We start from the raw sequence: 20,336 nt of genomic DNA, 5'->3' as shown, positions 1-20,336 counted from the left end.
CTGCCCAGACAGTTACAGCTGCTCACCCTGTTTTTTTTTTTGCACTTATCTGCCCAACATCACTGTCAACCCTATAAAAAACAGCCCCATGTCCTCTCTAATACAGAGCTAGCTGTTCCTTTCTCCACCGCTCCCACAAGTCCTTAGTTTCTTTCCTCTGTGAGTCCTCTTCCCTATGGACTGTAGACTGGATCTGTGTTTGCCTTCCCCATCTACTGGAGTACTTGAGGGATGGTGTGATGGTCATGTCTGCATCCCTGGGCTTTGTACCAGCCCTGACATTTGGTAGACAAATGATAGATATTTGTTGAATCAAGGTGTGAGTTGAGGATCCTTGCAGAACCATTATTGCCCCTCTTTGCTTGCAATTGTCATCCAGAGTGCCTCCCTTAAAATAATGGGATTTGCTAAGGAGCCAGGCTTCAGTGGCCTGAGTCTTCTGAATGTAGAGGCACTGATGAAGAACATAAAAATCAGGACTACTCGGGTGCCTGGGTGGCTCAGTTGGTTAAGCCACTGCCTTCGGCTCAGGTCATGATCCTGGAGTTCCGGGATTGAGTCCCACATTGGGCTCCCTGCTCAGCAGGGAGTCTGCTTCTCCCTCTGACCCTCTTCCCTCTCGTGCTCTCTATCTCTCATTCTCTCTCTCTCAAATAAATAAAAAAAAATCTTTAAAAAAAAAAATCAGGACTACTCTTAATAGGTGTGGCTCTGTAGTCATAGACAAGTACTACCATTTTCTCCATTTTACAAATCAGGACCCCAGAAATCTGAGGCCCAGAAACTTGCCCAAATATTACAACTTCAGTGGTAGAGCTGGGATTCCAAGCCTGGCTGTCTGACCACAGAGTCAGTGTATTTAACACTGAACTATACTCACATTCTTGGTCCTTGGGGATGTTCCAGTGACCTGGCCTGGCTGGCCTTGGGGCATGGTTCAGGATATCAGGGCATGCCCAACAAGATACACAGGGAGCAGTGAGGTCTAATGAAACCTCCTGGTTTGGAATGAGATGTGAAGCCATTTATAAAAAAATAGGAGGGCTCCTGGGTGGCTCAGTTGGTTAAGCGACTGCCTTCGGCTCGGGTCATGGTCCTGGGGTTCCGGGATCGAGTCCCGCATCGGGCTCCCTGCTCGGCGGGGAGTCTGCTTCTCCCTCTGACCCTCTTCCCTCTTGTGCTCTCTATCTCTCATTCTCTCTCTCTCAAATAAATGAATAAAATCTTTAAAAAAATAAAAAATAAAAAAAAATTAAAAAATAGGAGAAGTGAGAATTCAAACATCTTTAATATAACTCTTGCCCCAGAATTTACAGGTGAAGAACTGTGAGGGTGGTTGTAAAAGCACAGCCCCTATTCACCCTCTGGGACACCTGCTTTTTTTTTTCTTGGCAAAACAGGTGAGTTACTAATTAACCTCATTCAACATAGGTCCAGCCTTTCCTTCCCAGGACACAGGAACTGTGTTGGAGGGGGAAGGGCAAGGGGGAAAACTAGGTTAGAAATACCCCCTTTCTCAATTTCAGGGCAAGGAAATGGAAACTGCAAGAGGTGGAGCTACTTGGCCAATGTGTCTCTGTTAAACACCTCTACTTTTAAGAAAGCTATTATTTTAAGAAAGCCTGAGTGGTTCAGTCAGTTAAGCATCTTGTCTTGATTTCAGCTCAGATCATGATCTGAGGGTCCTTGGATTGAGCCTTACGTGGGGCTCCCCACTCAGCAAGGAGTCTGCTATCCCTCTCCCTCTGCCCCCCACACCCCTGCTCGAGGACTCTCTCTCTCTCTTTCTGAAATGAATAAATAAATCTTTTTTAAAAAGAAAGAAAGAAACCTGGGGCGCCTGAGTGGCTCAGTCGGCTGAGTGTCCCACTCTTGGTTTTGGCTCAGGTCATGATCTCAGGATCCTGGTATCCAGCCCCTTATCAGGCTGGGTGCTGGGTGAGGAGTCAGCTTGCCCCTCTCCCTCTGCTCCTCACCCCCCTCCCTCAAATAAATAAATAAATAATCTTTGAAAAATAAAGTTGTTACTTTCTTAATAAACAAAGAATAAGTCGGAGAAAAAAAAAAGGAAGGGAGTTGTCCTTCAGACCAACTTCCTCTTGAATTTCACTCTATCCCTTGGAGTCAACAGATGAAGTTTGCAATCTCCTCCGCAACATATCTAGTTAAATATCCGAGGGTATTCAGGGGATTGGATTGGGTGTCGGTAAGTTAATAGTAACCACCAAGACTAGGGAAAAGTTAAAAAACTACCCCGGTTGAATCGCTGGGATAAAGGCAGGGGGAGGTGAGAGTTCTGGCCTGACGCACTTGGGATTTTTCTTTCCCCAAAGCTAGCAAACAAGCCTGGGGTGTCTGATTCATCAGGGCACTGCCGCGGGCACTCTACATGCCCTACATGATCCTCCCTGTTACAGTTCTGGCAACATCCTTCATTGCAAAACTTCCCGGAAGGGTACATTGCATGGAGTAGTTGGGTGGCAGAGAGGTGGGGAGTGACCAGGGTTCACAGAGAAAAGAACAGAGTGACATCCCAGGGTTACATAAACTCTCAGGCCGCCCAAGAGGACAGATAACGTGTGTGGAGCCTAGAAACCAGCGAGTGTGGCTGTGTAGAAAAGAAGCCGGAGCCCTTCCCTGAGCCTGCCTGGACGCAGAGGCTCGGAGCACCAATCGACCATGGTGAGTGTACGGTCTTGGGTTCCTTGGTTCCATGGTTCCTTGAAACTGCTCAAGGAACCCCAGGGGCTGAGTGGGGCCGCCCTGACCTCCGCTTTCTTCCTAGGTGCGCGCGCCCTGCTGGTTGCTGCTACTGCTGCAGCCAGTGCTGTGCGTCTCGGAGACCGCACTAGAGCCCTGCGAAGTAGACGACGAGGATTTCCGCTGCTTCTGCAACTTCACGGATCCGGAGCCCGAGTGGTCTAGCGCCTTCCAGTGCGTAAGTGCGGTCGAGGTGGAGGTCCATGGCGGCGGCCGCAGCCTGGAACAATTCCTAAAAGGAGCAGACACGGACCCGAAGCAGTACGCTGACATGGTCAAGGCTCTGCGCTTGCGGCGGCTCACAGTGGCCTCCGCACAGGTTCCCGCTGTCCTTGTGGCCGCCTTCTTGCGGGCGCTGGGGTACTCCCGCCTCAAGGAACTGACGCTCCAGGACCTGGAGGTAACCGGCGCCACGCCGCCGCCGCCTCGGGAAGCCACTGGGCCTGCGCTCTCCACCCTCAGTCTCCGGAACGTGTCGTGGGCAACGGGAGGTGCCTGGCTCACCGAACTGCAGCAGTGGCTGAAGCCGGGCCTCAAGGTACTGAACATTGCGCAAGCACACTCGCTTGCTTTTTCCTGCGCACAACTCAGCACCTTCCCGGCACTCACCACCTTAGACCTATCCGACAATCCCCGACTGGGCGAGCGCGGACTGACAGCAGCTCTCTGTCCGCACAAGTTCCCGGCCCTCCAGGCTCTAGTTTTACGGAACGCCGGGATAGAGACGCCCAACGGCGTGTGCTTGGCGATGGCGGTGGCGGGTGTGCAACCCCACCACCTAGACCTCAGCCACAACTCGCTGCGCGCCACCGCCCCCGGCGCTCCTGGGTGTGTCTGGCCCAAAACACTGAACTCTATAAACTTGTCCTTCGCTGGGCTGGAGCAGGTGCCTAAGGGACTACCGGCCAGGCTTAGCGTGCTTGATCTTAGGTGCAACAAGCTGAACAGAGAGCCTCGGCCAGAAGAGCTGCCCAAGGTGAGTAACCTGACACTGGATGGGAATCCCTTTCTGGACCCTGAAGGCTTCAACTACCAAGAAGACCCGATGAAGTCTGGCGTGGTCCCAGCCTGTGCGCATTCGGCCCTGGCGGTGGGGATGTCAGGAACCTTCGTGGTGTTTCAAAGGGTGGGAGGCTTCACCTAAGGCCCACGAGACACAAATGAATTGGCTCGGATTGCCCTGGCTCCAGGGAAGCCTTATCGGGACGTCTTTTTTTTTTTTTTTTTTTTTTAACCAACCAACCCTCTGCCCCATCTTCATTAAAATCTGAAACAACGATCTGTGTCATTCACTCAATGGGTGTCTGTGATCTGCTGGGGCACAGTGCTGGCTATGGAATCCATTATATTTAGCTTTCTTCATCCTAATTCCCTAGAAACCTAAGAATAGAATTTAAAGGGCGGAAGAGGCAGGGAATGTTTCCTGTCTAGCGCTGCGCCTGAGAAACAGGGGTTTCTATACAATCTGGCTTTCTGAGATTACTTACACCCACGTTAAAGGATATTTGAATGGTAAACATGCCTAGGAAGATACAGAATGTTTCCTCTCTGGTGCACTTTCCAAGAGCCAGCTGCTCCCCCTTTTAAAGGTAATAAAACCCGGAGTTACTTGCTTATTCTCTCTCTCTTTCTCTCTCCCACTCTCCAGGAAGAAGGGACAGCTCTGCTACCTGTCCTACATAAGTTCTGAGTTTCATAATTTCAGGGTTTCTCTTCTGCTGTGTAAAGCCCCTCTGCACACACAGGTGCACTGGCTTTCACTGTGTCATCTAATGGGGAATTTGGCATGGAGGACTGTTCCAAGATGCTGTCATTAAACAGTCTATCTCTGAACCAGATATCTTGTCATTAGGTTAGTAAATGTGTGTATAATTGTTTCTGGCTGGATCTTTAATTTGCAGATAGGATAATAGCTTAGACCCATCACAGCCTCTTAGACCTTTCACAGGGCAATTAATGACATGTGCCCTCCAAAACACATTATCTCAGAGACCCAGGGCATCAGCCAAGAGGTACTGTTCCTCCTAGGAGTCCCTTCTTCACATCGAGGAGGCAGCCACATCCATTAGAGAGCTAGACACCTGCCTCACAGAGGACCTGGGAGAGGGATGGGGGGCGGTAGAATATAAGCACAACCCTCTGGCCTGCCTCCCTCCAGTGTCCAGAGCCACACAGGTAGGAATGAGGATGCAAAGTAACATTGTTGGAAGAGTTACACAGGTAACCAGACCACAGACTCAAAGAATCCATGGGAACTGGTAAACTGCCAACCCCAGTCAGGAAACCGCCTGGAACATCTCCAAGAGGATTTAATCCAGCCTCGTGGAACATTTCCAGTGTCAGAGAACTAATGACCTCAAGCAGCTCCTTACATCTGAATAGCTTTGAGCACTCTTCATCAAAGTTATAGAACCCCTGCTCAACCTCAGGCTCTGTGTTAGGATCCTGATATACAAAGAGATGAATCCAAAACATCCACGTTCTCAGGGAATTCTCAATCCAATAAGGGAGATGTACACAGAAAAGATAGTTGTAATTCAATGAGTGGGAGGGATTAACTCTATGAGGTCCTCTGGAAGGCTGTACAGGAAAGGAGACATTTAATCTGGGTCTGAGAGTTGAATATCACTTCCTCAGGAAGGACATTCCCAGGCAAAAATGGGTACTTTAAAAGGCTCAGAAACCTGAAAGTACATGGCCAGATCTGGGAATTATAACTGAATAGGTAGGGCTGGAGATCACAGTGATGGAAGCTGGAGACACTGATTCATTCAAGTGCCAGTTATGTGCCAGGGACTATGCTAAACCCTGTGGATAGAGCAGGAATAATACAGAAGTTCTTGTTCATATGGAATTCAGATTCTAGTTGGATAGTGGGGGTGAGGGGAAGACAATAAACATATAATATATCAGACTATGATAAGTGTTGTGAAGAGGACAGAGTGTTGAGGATTGATATGTTATATGAGAGTGTTAGGAAGGTCTCTCTGATAGGGGATATTTGAACAAACTCCTGAGTGAATTGGGAAAGTGAGCTTGAGGATATCTGCGGGAATAGCATTTCAGGCAGAAACAATGGCAAGCACAACAATTCTGAGGTCTTTGGAATGTTAAAGGAAAGAAAAAGGAGGCCAGTGTGGCTGAAGCAGGGTGAGCAGGGGTGGTAGGGAAGAACAGTAAGAGAAAACATGAGAGGGTAGCAGGGCCAGATTATGTAGGGCCTTGTAAAGCAATGCTACTCAAAGTATCATCTAAGGCAAGTGCCAGCCCACACACTGTTTAATTACCAAACTATAAGGAGGTAAGTTTAAAAAGTTTAAAAAGTCAAGAATGAGTGGTTAGAAACTTTTTAAAAAATATTTATTTAGGGGCGCCTGGGTGGCTCAGTCGGTTAAGCGCCTGCCTTCGGCTCAGGTCATGATCCCAGGGTCCTGGGATCAAGCCCCAAGTTGGGCTCCCTACTCAGCGGGGAGCCTGTTTCTCCCTCTTCCCCCTCCCCCTGCTTGTGCTCTCTGTCTCAGAGAGAGAGAGAGAGAGAGAGAGAGAGAGCAGAAGGCAGACGCTTAAACAACTGAGCCACCCAGGTGCCCCAATTTAGTTGTGTCTTTAATTCTTTCAGCAATGTTTTGTAGTTTTCACCCCACAAGTCTTCGGTTAATTCCTAAGTATTTTATTCTTTTTAATGCTATTGTAAATGGAATTGTTTTTCTTAATTTCCTATTCAGATTGTTCATCATCAGTGTATAGAAACTCACTGGATTTTTTTTTAAGATTTTATTTATTTATATGTCAGAGAGAGAGAGAGCACAAGCAGGGGGAGTGGCAGGCAGAGGGAGAAGCAGGGAGAAGCAGGCAAGGAGCCTGATGAAGGACTCGATCCCAGGACCCTGGGATCATGACCTGAGCAGAAGGCAGACACAACCGACTAAGCCACCCAGGCATCCCAAAACTCACTGGATTTTATGTTAATTTTGTATCCTGAAACTTTCCTTAATTTGTTTATTCTAACAGTTTTTTGTGTGTGGAATCTTTATGATTTTCTTTAACAAAAAAGATTTGTTTATTTATTAGAGAGAGAGAGAGCTCTCATGAGTGAGTGGGAAGGGGCAGAGGAAGAGACTCTACAAGTAGATTCCCCACTGAGCACGGAGCCCATCAGAGGCTCGAACCCGCAATGCATGAGATCATGTCCTGAGCTGAAACCAAGGGTTGGACGCCTCACTGACTGAGCCACCCAGCGCCCCTCTTTACGATTTTCTACTTATAAGATCATGTCACCTGCGAACAGAGATAATTTTACTTTTTTTTTTCTTTTTCTTGCCTAATTTCTTTAGCTAGGATTCCACCATGTTAAATAGAAGTGTCAAGGGGCGCCTGGGTGGCTGAGCGGCTGCCTTCTGCTCAGGTCATGATCCTGGAGTCCCTGGATCGAGTCCCACATCGGGCTCCCTGCTCAGCGGGGAGTTTGCTTCTCCCTCTGACCCTCCCCCCTCTCCTGTGCTCTCTCTTTCATTCTCTCTCTCTCAAATAAGTAAATAAATCTTTAAAAAAATAGAAGTGGCAAAAGTCGGCATCCTTGTCTTGATCCTGATTTTAGAGGGTAAGTTTTCAGTCTTTCACTATTGAGTATGGTGTTACGTTAATTGATTTTTTAAAAAGATTATATATTTTAAAGAGAGAAAGATCATGCACGTGCAAGTGGGGGGAGGTGCTAAGGGAGAGGGAGAGAGAATCTCATGCAGATTCCTGACACGGGGCTCCAACCCACGACAATGAGACCATGGCCTGAGCCAAAATCAAGAGTAGGTCCTTAACTGACTGAGCCACCCAGGCACCCCATGTTAATTGGCTTTTAAGATAAGAGAAATAGCTTGGGACTAATTCAGTAGAAAAGGAACTTGATGATATAGGAGAAAGAAGAGAGTCCTGCGGAGGAATGTCCTTGAATAGGTAGAAGAGGACTGGTACCTAATTCACCAGTAAAAGGGGTTGGCCTTCAGATAAGCACACAAGCAGTCAACTTATAGTCACCAGCTGGAAGGCAGGGTATTTGGGTAAAGATGGTCCTGCGGTACAGGAAACTATGGAACTTCTACCAAATTGAAGCTCTAAATACAGATCTTTCTATGGCAGGCACCTCACTGTTCAGGATTCAGTTTAAATGTTATCTCATCTGAAGGAGCCCCTCCTGCCTCGTTATCCTGATCACAAACATTATACATTATTTTCTTCACAGCATTAATCTCAGTTGGAATCATCTTCTTTATTTGTGCCTTTTTTTGTTTGTTGAGTATTGTGTTGGAAGTTCCGTGACAACTGCTCAGAGCAGCAGCAGTGTCAATCTTGTTTACTTCTGAATTTCTCGTCCCAAAGACAGTCCCTGGCACACGGTAGGTGCTCCATAAATCTTTACTAAAAAATTGATTGAATGAGGGGCCTGGGTGGCTCAGTCGTTAAGCGTCTGCCTTCGGCTCAGGTCATGATCCCAGGGTCCTGGGATCGAGCCCCGCATCGGGCTCCCTGCTCCGTGGGAAGCCTGCTTCTCCCTCTCCCACTCCCCCTGCTTATGTTCCTGCTCTCGCTGTGTCTCTCTCTGTCAAAATAAATATATAACTTTAAAAAAATTGATTGAATGAATGGAAAGAGCAGGCTGAGGCGTTGTTGCTGCCATGAGGTAAGTGAGAAAAACTGATTAGTGTTTTGCTTCATTAAGGTCAAATAAAAATATTTTTCTAACTGAGGTTGGAGGTCATAAAGTATGTGTCACAGTTCCAGTCACAAGGCATGTGGCATTTTCTGATCTGACAGTGTACAGCAGCCTAGGAGGAGGGCTCATACATTCAAAATTGGGGGTGGGTAGAGGTTCTTGTTCAAAAGGGTGATGCAGGAAGATTCTGAACTCATCTTCTCCCACAGATACACTGAATCTACAGCTATGCATGAAACAATTTCTTCTGGGGAAAAAAAACAACAACTTAAAAACTGGCAGAGCAAAATTGAGGGTGTGTGCACAGGGCAGCCCAACTGAGACCCAAGGATTGAGCAGGTTGTGTTGATAAGGGCAAGGCTGAAAAATGTGCCCTAGAAAGGGAAAGAAGTAACAAGGAGTGAAGCATGGTTTAAGAGGAGCAACAGGTGGGGGGTGCCTGGGTGGCTCAGTTGGTTAAGCAACTGCCTTCGGCTCAGGTCATGATCCTGGAGTCCCTCATCGGGCTCCCTGCTCAGCAGGGAGTCTGCTTCTCCCTCTGACCCTCCCCTCCCATGCTCTCTCTCTATCTCATTCTCTCTCTCAAATAAATAAATAAAATCTTTAAAAAAAAGAGACAAAAAAGAGACAAAAAATGAGAGACAGAGAGAGAGAGAGAGAGAGAGAGGCAGAGGGAGAAGCAGGCTCCCAAGGAGCAGGGAACCCGATGCGGGACTCCATCCCAGGACCCTGGGATCATGACCTGAGCTGAAGGCAGACGCTTAACCATCTGAGTCACCCAGGCGCCCACAAATAAAATCTTAAAAAAAAAAAAAAAAAGGAGAAGCAACAGTTCTACTTCCACATGTACAATGAATTTGGATATCTGGTGTGGTGTGATGAATTGTATGTTGCAAGAGTAGGACTGGGGTCATAGGACTTCCATTTCTGAGCCAAAAAGTCTCCCTATAGCTTCCTCTTTTGTTTCTGTGCTATCATCTGGAACCAAACAGACGTCAATTCTTTTTCTCAGAAGTTCTTATACCCTGAGTCAAGAGTTTCTGCTCTTTCCCACCGAGTCTTCTTTTCTCCAACAAGCCCCTGCTACTTATCAAAATCAGAACCCCCTTATTCTCTAAATCAGGAGAGGCTCTTTATAAGCCACCTCAAATTACCGACAATGGAAGAAATTTGAACACTGATCTGGATCTTTGAGGATATAAAAAAAATCACTAGTGTTTTTTAAGTATGGTATTGTATGTGATAGGTATGATATTGTGGTAATGTTTAAGAAAGACTGCTTGAAAAATCACAAGAAAATAAAGCTACAGGGCGCCTGGGTGGCTCAGATGGTTGAGCGTCTGCCTTCGGCTCAGGTCATGATCCCAGGGTCCTGGGATCGAGTCCCGCATCGGGCTCCCTGATCCTTGGGAGCCTGCTTCTCCCTCTGCTTCTCTCTCTCTCTCTCTCTCCTGAATAAATAAATAAAATCTTAAAAAAAAAAGAAAGAAAATAAAGCTACAGTCCAATTTCCCTTATGAATATGAATAAAAAAACCCAATAAAATATTAGAATTGACTCCAGCAATTTATAAGAAGAATGTATAAAGAGAATTATATACAATGACGAATTGGGATTTATCCCAGGAATGCAAAGTTGGTTTAACATCTGAAAATCAGTTAATGTAATACACCATATATCAGAATAAAACATAAAAACACGATCATCTAAAATAAACACAGGAGCATCTGATGAAATCCAACATCTTTCATAAAAAAAAAAAAAAAAAACCACCCAACAAACTAGGAAGAGAAGGGAATATCCTCAACATGATCAAGGGCATCTACAAAAAAAAAGTCAATTGATATCATAGTTAATAATCAAAGACTGGGTGTTTTTGCCCTGAGATGAGCAACAAAACAAGGATATATGTCCTTACCACCTTCATTTGACATTGTTCTAGAGATTCTGGCCATGGTAATTACTCAAGAAAAAGAAATAAATTACAACCAGTTTGAAAAGCAAGAAATACAACTATCTAAATTCATAGATTTTATGATCATGTATATTTAAAAAATCCTGTGGAGGGGAACCTGGGTGGCTCAGTAGGGTAAGCGACTGCCTTCAGCTCAGGTCACCATCCTGGAGCCCCAGGATCAAGTCCCACATCAGGCTCCCTGCTCAGTGGGGAGCCTGCTTCTCCCTCTGACCCTTCCCCCTTCTAATGCTCTCTCTCTCTCATTCTCTCTCCCTCAAATAAATAAATAAAATCTTAAAAAAAAACTTGTGGATTTGCTAAAATATATTAGAACTAATCAAGTTCAATAAAGTTGTAAGATACAAGGTCAACGTATGCCAGAGTCCAGCTCCAGCAGGGGAGGGGTCCTTGAAGGAAAGGACAGTGTCGGCGAGTGAGGAGACACAGACACAGGATCAGGTTGCAAGCATCTCCTACTGATAGCCTCAGAGGGACTTTATTTATACATTAGAATATTTCCTTGTTTTTTCCATTCTTTCATAACATGTGATTTTATTTTTTACATCTTATTACAATCATCTTAAATCATTTTGGATTTAAAAACTAGGTACTAGACAGAGTGTGACCGTGCGAGACGAAGTGTAACCTATCTGCTAGTGTGTGCTAATGCGGAAAAAGTTATATTTTTACTCTTGCTTAAAGATTATCTAAAGTTTATTCTTGCTCCCAAGGCAACTTACAATGTGTGCACCCTATCCTATCAAAGTAACATAGGGAGGTCCCTGTACTGTGGGAATGACATGAGATTTTCCTTTCCTAGAACTCTGATGTTTCAGTGGTGCCCGAGGAATCTCATCAATAGGGACTTTTACTGGGCCTGGATCCAACAGCTCCCTTAAGCGAAACTTATTAAAGAACTCCGCGTTGTTCATGTTAGATGAATTACGGATTGGAGGACATTGGGTATTTTTACTTCTTGGCCCATCGTCAGCCTTTTGGGAATCAGTTTCATTGTGATTGCTTACAGAGGCATAACTAAATTTATAAATCATTTTATCATGAAACCCCAGAAAAAATCCCATGATTATAAAGATTGCCACAAATAAAATGAAAGGAAGTAGGAGGAGCCAGCTGTGGAGTCTCCTGATTTTCAGGATTGTCCCCTATACTTGGACTTTTGTCAAACAGCATGAGTAGCTTGGCTTGCACCAAATGTACAAAAATCAATTTTATATCTATACACTTGCAATGAACATACCGAAAATGAAATTTCAAAAAAATTTCATTTACAATAGCATCAAAAGGAATACAATTATTAGGAGTAAATATAACCAAAGAAGAGCAAACTTACATTCCTAAAACTACAAAATGCTGTTGAAAAAAATTAAACAAGATCTAAATAAATGGAATAACATCTCACATACATGGATCTTAATATTGTTAAGATGTCAATTCTCCCCCAATTGACCCACAGATTCAATTAATGTCTTATAAGAATTTAAGCTTTTTGTTCATATGGAATTTCCACAGATGCTGTAGACAAAACAATCTTATAAAACAAGAACAAAGTTAGAGGGTTACACTTCCTGATTTCAAAGCTTTTTGTGAAGCAATAGTAATGAAGACCCTGTGAAACCGGCATAAGGACAAACAGAGAGATCAGTGAAAGAGGAGTGAGAGTCCAGAAATAAACCCATGTTTCTATGGACAGCTGATTTTGACAAGGCCGTCGAGAACATTCAATGAAGAAATCTTTTTTTTTAAAAGATTTTATTTATTTATTTGAGAGAGAGTGAGAGAGAGAGAGCCCAAGAGGGGGTAGGGTCAGAGGGAGAAGCAGACTCCCTGCTGAGCAGGGAGCCCGATGCGGGGCTGGATCCCGGGACTCCGGGATCATGATCTGAGCCAAAGGCAGTTGCCCAACCAACTGAGCCACCCAGGTGCCCAATGAAGAAATCTTTCAAACAAATGGCACTGGGACCCCTGGATATCCAGATACAGATGAATTAATTTGTATCCTTAACTCAGACTGTATACAAAAATTAACTCAAAATGGATCAATTACCCAAATATAAGAATGAAAACTGTAAAGCTCAGGGGCACCTCGGTGGCTCAGTCGTTAAGTGTCTCCCTTCGGCTCAGGTCATGACCCCAGGATCCTGGGCTCAAGCCCTGCTTCGGGCTCCCTGCTCCGTGGGAAGCCTGCTTTTCCCCTCTCCCACTCCCCCTGCTTGTGTTCCCTCTCTTGCTCTGTGTGTCTCTCTCTGTCAAATGAAAAAATAAACTATTTTTTAAAAAAATAAAACTATAAAGCTCTTAGAAGAAAACACAAAAATTAATCCTCATGACCTCTGATCTGGCAATGAATTCTGAGATATGACACCAAAAACAAGAATAACAAAAGAAAAAAACCAATAAACTGAAAATCATCAAAATTAAAAACTTTTCAGGGTGCCTGGGTGGCTCAGTCATTAAGTGTCTGCCTTCAGCTCAGGTCATGATCCCAGGGTCTTGGGATCGAGCCCCGCATCGGGCTCCCTGCTTTGCGGGAAGCCTGCTTCTCCCTCTCCCACTCCCCCTGCTTCTGTTCCCTCTCTCACTGTCTCTCTCTGTCAAATAAATAAATAAAGTCTTAAAAAAAATAAAAACTTTTCTGCATCAAAGAACATTATCGAAAAGATGAAAATACAACCTACAAAACGGGAGAAAATATTTGCAAATTAAATATCTGATAATGGTCTAGTATCCAGGATATATATACAGCTCCTTAACTCATCAACAAAAAAAGACAATTCAAGTAAAAAGTGGGGTAAAGACTTAAATAGCCATTCCTCCAAAGAAACTATACACATGCCTGAAAAGCACATGAAAAGATGCTTAATATCATTCTTCATTAATGAGCTGCAAAAAGACAAACAATAATTAAAACCTGGGCAAAGAACTTAAATCGATATTTCTCCAAAGAAGCTATACAGATGGCCAAACAGGCATGTGAAAAGATTCTCAAAATCATTGGTCATTAAGGAAAATGCAAATCAAAGCCATAATGAAGCACCACTTCACACCCACTAGTTTGGCTCTAATAAAAAGAAAGAAGAAAAAGAACTGTTGATGAGAATGTGGATAAATAAGAACCCTCACATGTTGCTGGTGGGAATGTAATATGGGACAGCCACTGTGAAAAACAGTTTGGCTGTTCCTCAAAAAGTTAAATGTATAATTACCATATGATCCAGCAATACTACTTCTACGTATATATGCAAAAGGATTGAAAAGGGATATGTAAACAAAATTTTGTACCAAAATGTTCATAGCAGCACTGTTCAACTCAACTGTATGACCAGATTAAAATGGAAGACTGCAAACCTGGGTAGCCTTGCCCTGGGAGACATTTTGATCACAAAATAGAGTAATGGACTGGACTAATTACTCTTACTTTTTGTATTGCATCTACATAATGAGATATAATGTACCACTGGCATTGTTGCTAAGATTATAATATCAATAGACTGAGAAATTTAATTAACAGCCTCCTATGCCTACCCCACACTGATTCCTTCAAATGTTATACATACATAATTCGTCATATATAACGAATTCGCATACATAAATTCGTTACCCCCTTAGCTACAGTTTATCTCTGCAGTTTCAGTTCCTCAAGGCTATGTCACAATGCCTACATCATTCAGCTCACTTTATCTCCTCACGTAGGCATTTGATCATCTCACATCCTCACAAGAAGAGGAAGGAAGGGTGAGTCCAGTACAGTAAGATACTTTTTTTCTTTTCTTTCTTTTTTTTTTAGAGAGAGAGAGATCGCCAAGCATGAGCAAGCAGGGGGAGGGGCAGAGGGAGAGAGTGAGGGAGAATCTTAAGCAGCCTCCATGTCAAGCATGGAGCTAAATGCGGGGCTTGATCTCATTACCCCGAGATCATGACCTGAACCAAAATTAAGAGTCAGATGCTTAACCAACTGAGCCAACCAGGTGCTCCAACAATAAGATATTCTGAAAGAGAGAACACACATCCACATAATTTTTATTACAGTATATTGTTATAACTGTTCTATTTTATTATTGTTGTTGTTAATCTCTTACTGTGGCTGATTTATAAATTAAACTTTACCATAGGTATGCATAAGAAAAAGCATAGTATATATGGGGTTTGGAACGATCTGTGGTTTTAGGCATCTATTGGGTGTCTTGAAATACACCCTCCATAAATAAGGGGGAACTACCGTTCATGTTTTTATTATTGTTCTCTTATATAAATACTTTATGAAATGTAGATAATCAAACAGGTATGATCCTTTTGCTGTAAGGGATCCTTGGTGAAAAACCATCAAATGGCTTGTGATATAATAAAGAATATATCTGGTCTTTGTCTCCAGCTGGAGGAGCAGAGCTTCAAAAACCTTTGGAATTTCTTGAATGATAGGAGTCTTTCTGCTATGCTAATGAGGTGACTTCTGGCTGGACCCCTAGATAGCTTCAGGATGGAGAAGGCTGCTCATCAGAAAAAAACAGCCATGTAATTGGCTGGAGTTGAGTTCAGTCACATAGCCTGTGATTTAATGAAACATGCTTACATAATGAAATCTCAATTAAAAATAACTCTTGTGGCATAGCCTGACTCCACAGGAACAGGAATTCCTGTGTTCAGGCCCCTTCCAGACCTCGCCCTATGTACTTCTTCATCTAATTGTTTATTTTTTTCTAAGATTTTATTTATTTATTGACAGAGAGAGACACAGCGAGAGAGGGAACACAAGCAGGGGGAGTGGGAGAGGGAGAAGCAGGCTTCCTGCACAGCAGGGAGCCTGATGCGAGGCTGGATCCAGGACCCTGGGATCATGACCTGAGCCGAAGAGAGACGCTTAACTGAGCCACGCAGGTGCCCCTAGTTGTTTATTTATAATAAAAAGGTAATCATAAGTAGAGCACCTTCTTGAGTTGTGTGAGTCATTCTAGTGAATTATGGAACTCCGAAGGGTAGTTACCAGAACCCCCAAATCTGTAGCCAAGTCAGACAGTCGTGCAAGCAACTAGGGGACCCCACTTGTGGCTGTCATAAAAAATAAGGGCAGTCTTGTTGAGGACCTTGTGGGAACTGGTGGTAACTCCAGGTAGTTAGTGTCAAAATTGGATTGAAATATAGGGCACCTGGGACACCTGGGTGGCTTAGTCAGTCAAGCGTCTGCCTTTGGCTCAGGTCATGATCCCAGAGTCCTGGGATTGAGCCCCACTTTGGGCTCCCTGCTCATAGAGGAGCCTGCTTCTCCCTCTCCCACTCCCCCTGCTTGTGTTCCCTCTCTCGCTGTGTCTCTCTCTGCTAAATAAATAAATAAAATCTTAAAAATATATATATAGGACACCCAGTTGGTGTCAGAGAATTGGTGTCAGATACAGTAAGTATAATGTGCCTTCCTGAGTTCTGTAAGTCATTCTAGCAAATTATGGAACCTGCAGGAATAGTGGGAACACCTAAAAAGTTTACTAGCTGGTCAGAATGAGGAAGACCTGGGGACCCCAAGCTTGAAACTAGTGTCTGAAGTAAGGGCAATCTTGTGGAGACGTGCTCTTAGCCTTCAGGGTTGGCCAAACTGCATAATTGGTGACAGAAGTCATTTCACCTCTATGTGGAAAAGCATTCATTCAGTGGGAGGAGGGGGAGGGGACGAGGAAGGTGGTGGGGGGGAAAGAAAATCATTCAGTCATAGAAAGGAAAGAAGTCCTAAAAAAAAATAATAATAATAAAAAAGAAAGGAAAGAAGTCCTGATGCATGCTATAGCATGGATGAGCCTTGAAAACATTATGTCAAGTGAAAGAAGCCAGTCACAAAAAGAACACAGACTGTGATTCCTCTTATATGAAAAGTCCAGAATAGCCAAATCTATGGAGACAGAAAATAGATTAATGGTTGTTTAGTGATTGTAGTAGGGTGGGGTTAGGGAGGTGATAATAAAGGAAACCAAGTTTCTTTATAAAGTAATGGAAATGCTCTAAAATGGTGATAGTAAAAGCCATTGAAATATACGCTGTAAATGGGTAAAATATATGGTATATGAATTATATCTTGATAAGCCATTATTTAAATTTTTTTAAATTTAAATTCAACTTAGGGGGCGCCTGGGTGGCTCAGTTGGTTAAGCGACTGCCTTCGGCTCAGGTCATGATCCCGGAGTCCCGGGATCGAGTCCCACATCGGGCTCCCTGCTCGGCAGGGAGTCTGCTTCTCCCTCTGACCCTCTTCCCTCTCGTGCTCTCTATCTCTCATTCTCTCTCTCTCAAATAAATAAATAAAATCTTTTAAAAAATTTAAATTCAATTTAGTTAACATATAGTATATTATTAGTTTCAGGGGTAGAATTTAGTGATTTATCAGTTGCATATAACATGCAGTGCTCATTACACCAAATGCCCTCCTTAATGCCCATCACCCAGTTACCCTGGCTCCCCACCCACCTCCCCTTCAGCAATCCTCAGTTTGTTTCCTATAGTTAAGAGTCTCTCATGGTTTGCTTCCCTCTCTGTTTTTATCTTATTTTTCCCTCCCTTCCCCTATGTTCATCTGTTTTGTTTCTTAAACTCCACATGAGAGAAATCATTTGATATTTGTCTTAATCTGACTGGCTTGTTCCACTTAGCTTAATATCCTCTAGTTCTATCCACGTCATTGCAAATGACAAGATTTCATTCTTTTTGAGAGCTGTGTAACATTCCATTGTGTGTGTGTGTGTGTGTGTGTGTATCTCACATCTTCTTTATCCATTCATATGTCAGTAGACATCTGGGCTCTTTCCATAGTTTGGCTATTGTGGACATTGCTCCTATAAACATTGGGGAAGACATGTCCCCTTGAATCCCTATGTTTGTATCCTTTGGATAAATTGCTGGATCATAGGGTAGCTCTATTTTTAACTTTTCGAAGAATCTCCATCCTGTTTTCCAGAGTGGCTGCACCAGTTTGCAGTCCCACCAACAGTGTAAGGGCATTCCCCTTTCTCTGCATCCTCACCAAATTAAGCCATCATTTTTTTTTTTAAAAAAGGGGTAGTTATCTTCTATAAATATAAGCTGAAATAGCTATAGATGACACATAAGATGTCTGGGATTTGCTATGGAACGGGGAGGAGAACAGAAGAGAAAAGACTGACCATAGGTTGATAATTGCTGAAGTTGGTTGCTTGGAGGATCATCATACTGTTCTCTCTACAGTTTGTATGTGTTTGACATTTTTCAAAAGAGGAAAAAAGAAGAATCTGATGCAATGTTCTGACTCGGAAAAGAGGGGACTGTTGGGGCACCTGAGTGTCTGACTTTGGCTCAGGTCATGATCTTGGGGGTCCAGCTGGGCTCCCTTCTCAGCGGGGAGTCTGCTTGTCCCTCTCCCTCTGCCCCTTCCTCACTTGTGCGTCTGTGCGCGTGCTCTCTCTTAAATAAATAAATAAAATATTTTAAGAAAAAGAAAGAGGTTAACCCTGTCAGGACCCTCATTCCTGACAGGAAGGAAGAAAGGAAGGAAGGAAGGAAGGAAGGAAGGAAGGAAGGAAGGAAGGAAGGAAGGAAGGAAGAAAAAAGAAAGAAAAGAGGGGACTGCCACCTCCTTTGATAAGTTGTTATTTAGAGGCCCTCCCCAGAGCCCTCAGATCAGGGAGATGAATTATTGAGAGGAATCTGAGAGGCATGAAAGCCATGGAGTGTGGAGAGGCAGCAAGCACAGGGGCTGGTTTGGGCCAGGACAGCTCAGTGACCCCAGCCCTCACGGGCAACCCCCAGACCAGGCTGACTATAGTGGTGGAAGTAGAGCGAGGGAGAGGATCAGGTAAGAGGTCCTTACACATTCATTCTTAGAGGGAGTGCAGCCTGGGGGAGCCCCTTGGGAGAGGGGAAGGAGGTCATCTTACAGCTTTAGCTGCTGCAGATGCTGTTTGAGGAAGCTCTGCTTCTCAGGGGCTCTGATCCTGTGCATAGTACCCTAGGTTAGGAAACTGAGGCCAAAGTTGAGAGCAGGACCTAGGAGTCCTGGCAGTTTTCCCCATGAGAGTTGATATACAGCCCATCTTTCTTAGGCCCTGAGGAGACCTGTTGCCCCACACTCCTTCTGGAGGGGCCCAAGAGCATCTGCCTGCTTCAGCCGGGCACTCTAGACGCTCAGGTAAAAATGGGATGGGGTGTGGGTGAGGGCTGGGGAAGATGGGAATGACAATGCTGAGCCTAGCCCCCCCAACAGGAACAATGCATCACCTTTGACAGAGTGCTGGGCTCTGATGCTGCTCAGGTAGGGGGGTTGTAGGGAGATGGGAGGAGCGTGGGAGTCCTTAGGCTCCTGGATCCTAGAGTGCTCAGTGCTCAGTGCTGAGTGCTTCCCAAGCCCTTTGCTCAGACAGACTGGGTCAGGGCACCTGAGATCAGGAGATGTCTGTGCGTCCCCTGCAGGAGGCTGAGCAGGAGCTGCTAGCACAAGTCCAGTCCACACTAGGCTTGGTGGCCCGAGGGTACAGTGTAGCCCTACTGCTTCGGGGTCGGGAAGCAGAGACACCCCGGCTCGTACCTCAGGTGAGTCCCAGAGGAGCCACCCGGCATAGGTTTCACAAGGCTCCTGGATACCTTTGAGAAACTTGCCTTCCCCTTCCTAGCTGGATTAGGTTCCCCTCCTTGGGGTTCCTATAGTGCACTGCAGTCCATACAGAATGTTTTGCCAGGACCAATTTGGGCAGTGATTAAGAGGCTGGGGAAGGTTGGAGGCTGGGATCCAAGGGGGTGAGGGTCAGGGAGGGGTGGTGTGCAAAGATCAAATATCCAGGGAGTCTAATCTTCACAGTTTTTCATAATACTGATAATAAACTTGACAGTTTTGTTTTTAGGGCTTCATGAAAATGCCCCCCAAATCAAAATAGCAGCTTCAGAAACTTGTCATAGGCCCCTGCCATAGGAAACAGCAGGTCTCACTGAAAATGTCTACTCATTTGACTGGCTCTCTGTGAACCATGAGGGCCGGGGCTATTTCTGTCCCGGACACTGTGCCCATAGCACAGAACTGGGTGAAGAACTGCACCCTCAGGAAATGTTGAAGTACGGATTCATCCTTTCTGCATCCCTATGGAACCCCTTTCTCCACTTTAGCTGTTGCAGATGCTGTTTGAGGAAGCTCTGCCCCACGGGGACCCTGATCCTGTGCTTATTACCCTTAGCCTGGTGCAGGTGAGACCCTGCAGGGAGGGGAGACCTGGGAGCCAAGGCCCTGGCAGTGCTGCAGAAAATGCCTGAGGCTAATGAGCAGCCAGAAAAGCTTGAGCCTGGCCTCATTCAGCTTCTCATCAGCGTAGGCTTGCCTCTCTGAGGCCTCCTTTTTCCTGCCTCAAATGGCTGAATTTTGGTGCCCTGGTTGGCCCACAGGGCCCCGGTGGGAGGACCGTGTGAGCTGAAGTCCGGGAAAGACTCTGTTTGTAACCGGTGTTGTGCTTGCGTGATTCCAGCTCAGCCCCAGTGGGAGGACTCGGGACATGCTCTCTCCAGGGACAGAGAACCTGTCAGTGCTAGATGTGTCCCCCCTAGGCTTGTGAGTGTCCAGGGCCCAATGGGATCTGAGGGTGCTTGTCTTAAAGCAGGGTTGACACCCCCAAACCCAGCCCTTGGAGGTTTCTCCCCACTGCCATGCACTTGGGGTCATGCTTATCACGCCCTCTCATCCTCTTCCCTGCATCCCATAACCCCAGCCCTCTCACGCTTCTTACCCTACCCGTCTATGCCTCTTCAACTCACTCATTATCATCCTGGGAGATGTGAGCATCTCACTGAGCAGAACTTCAGTTTTTCCATCTGTAAAATGGGAGAAATCCCAACTAGCCTATTTCCCTCACTGGGCAGATGACAGGAGGGAAAAAGAGATCATGAAGATGAGAGGCTTTT

General features: G+C 45.0%; 1 protein-coding gene across 1 annotated transcript; it reads left to right on the top strand.

Moving 5' to 3' along the window:
- The first annotated feature begins 2,261 nt into the window (after positions 1 to 2,261).
- On the top strand, positions 2,262 to 4,037 carry CD14 (CD14 molecule). The gene is given in 6 exon segments (XM_027605510.2): positions 2,262 to 2,457; positions 2,459 to 2,496; positions 2,499 to 2,575; positions 2,577 to 2,630; positions 2,632 to 2,682; positions 2,786 to 4,037. Coding segments are annotated over 6 exon segments (1,407 nt in total). The 5' UTR covers positions 2,262 to 2,389; the 3' UTR covers positions 3,905 to 4,037.
- Positions 4,038 to 20,336: the final 16,299 nt, after the last annotated feature.

This window comes from Zalophus californianus, chromosome 5 (genome assembly GCF_009762305.2).
Source record: "Zalophus californianus isolate mZalCal1 chromosome 5, mZalCal1.pri.v2, whole genome shotgun sequence".
In the NCBI taxonomy this organism is placed as follows: domain Eukaryota; kingdom Metazoa; phylum Chordata; class Mammalia; order Carnivora; family Otariidae; genus Zalophus; species Zalophus californianus.
The sequence above is the reverse complement of the archived record's forward strand: the minus strand, read 5'-3'. Positions and strand labels throughout refer to the sequence as shown.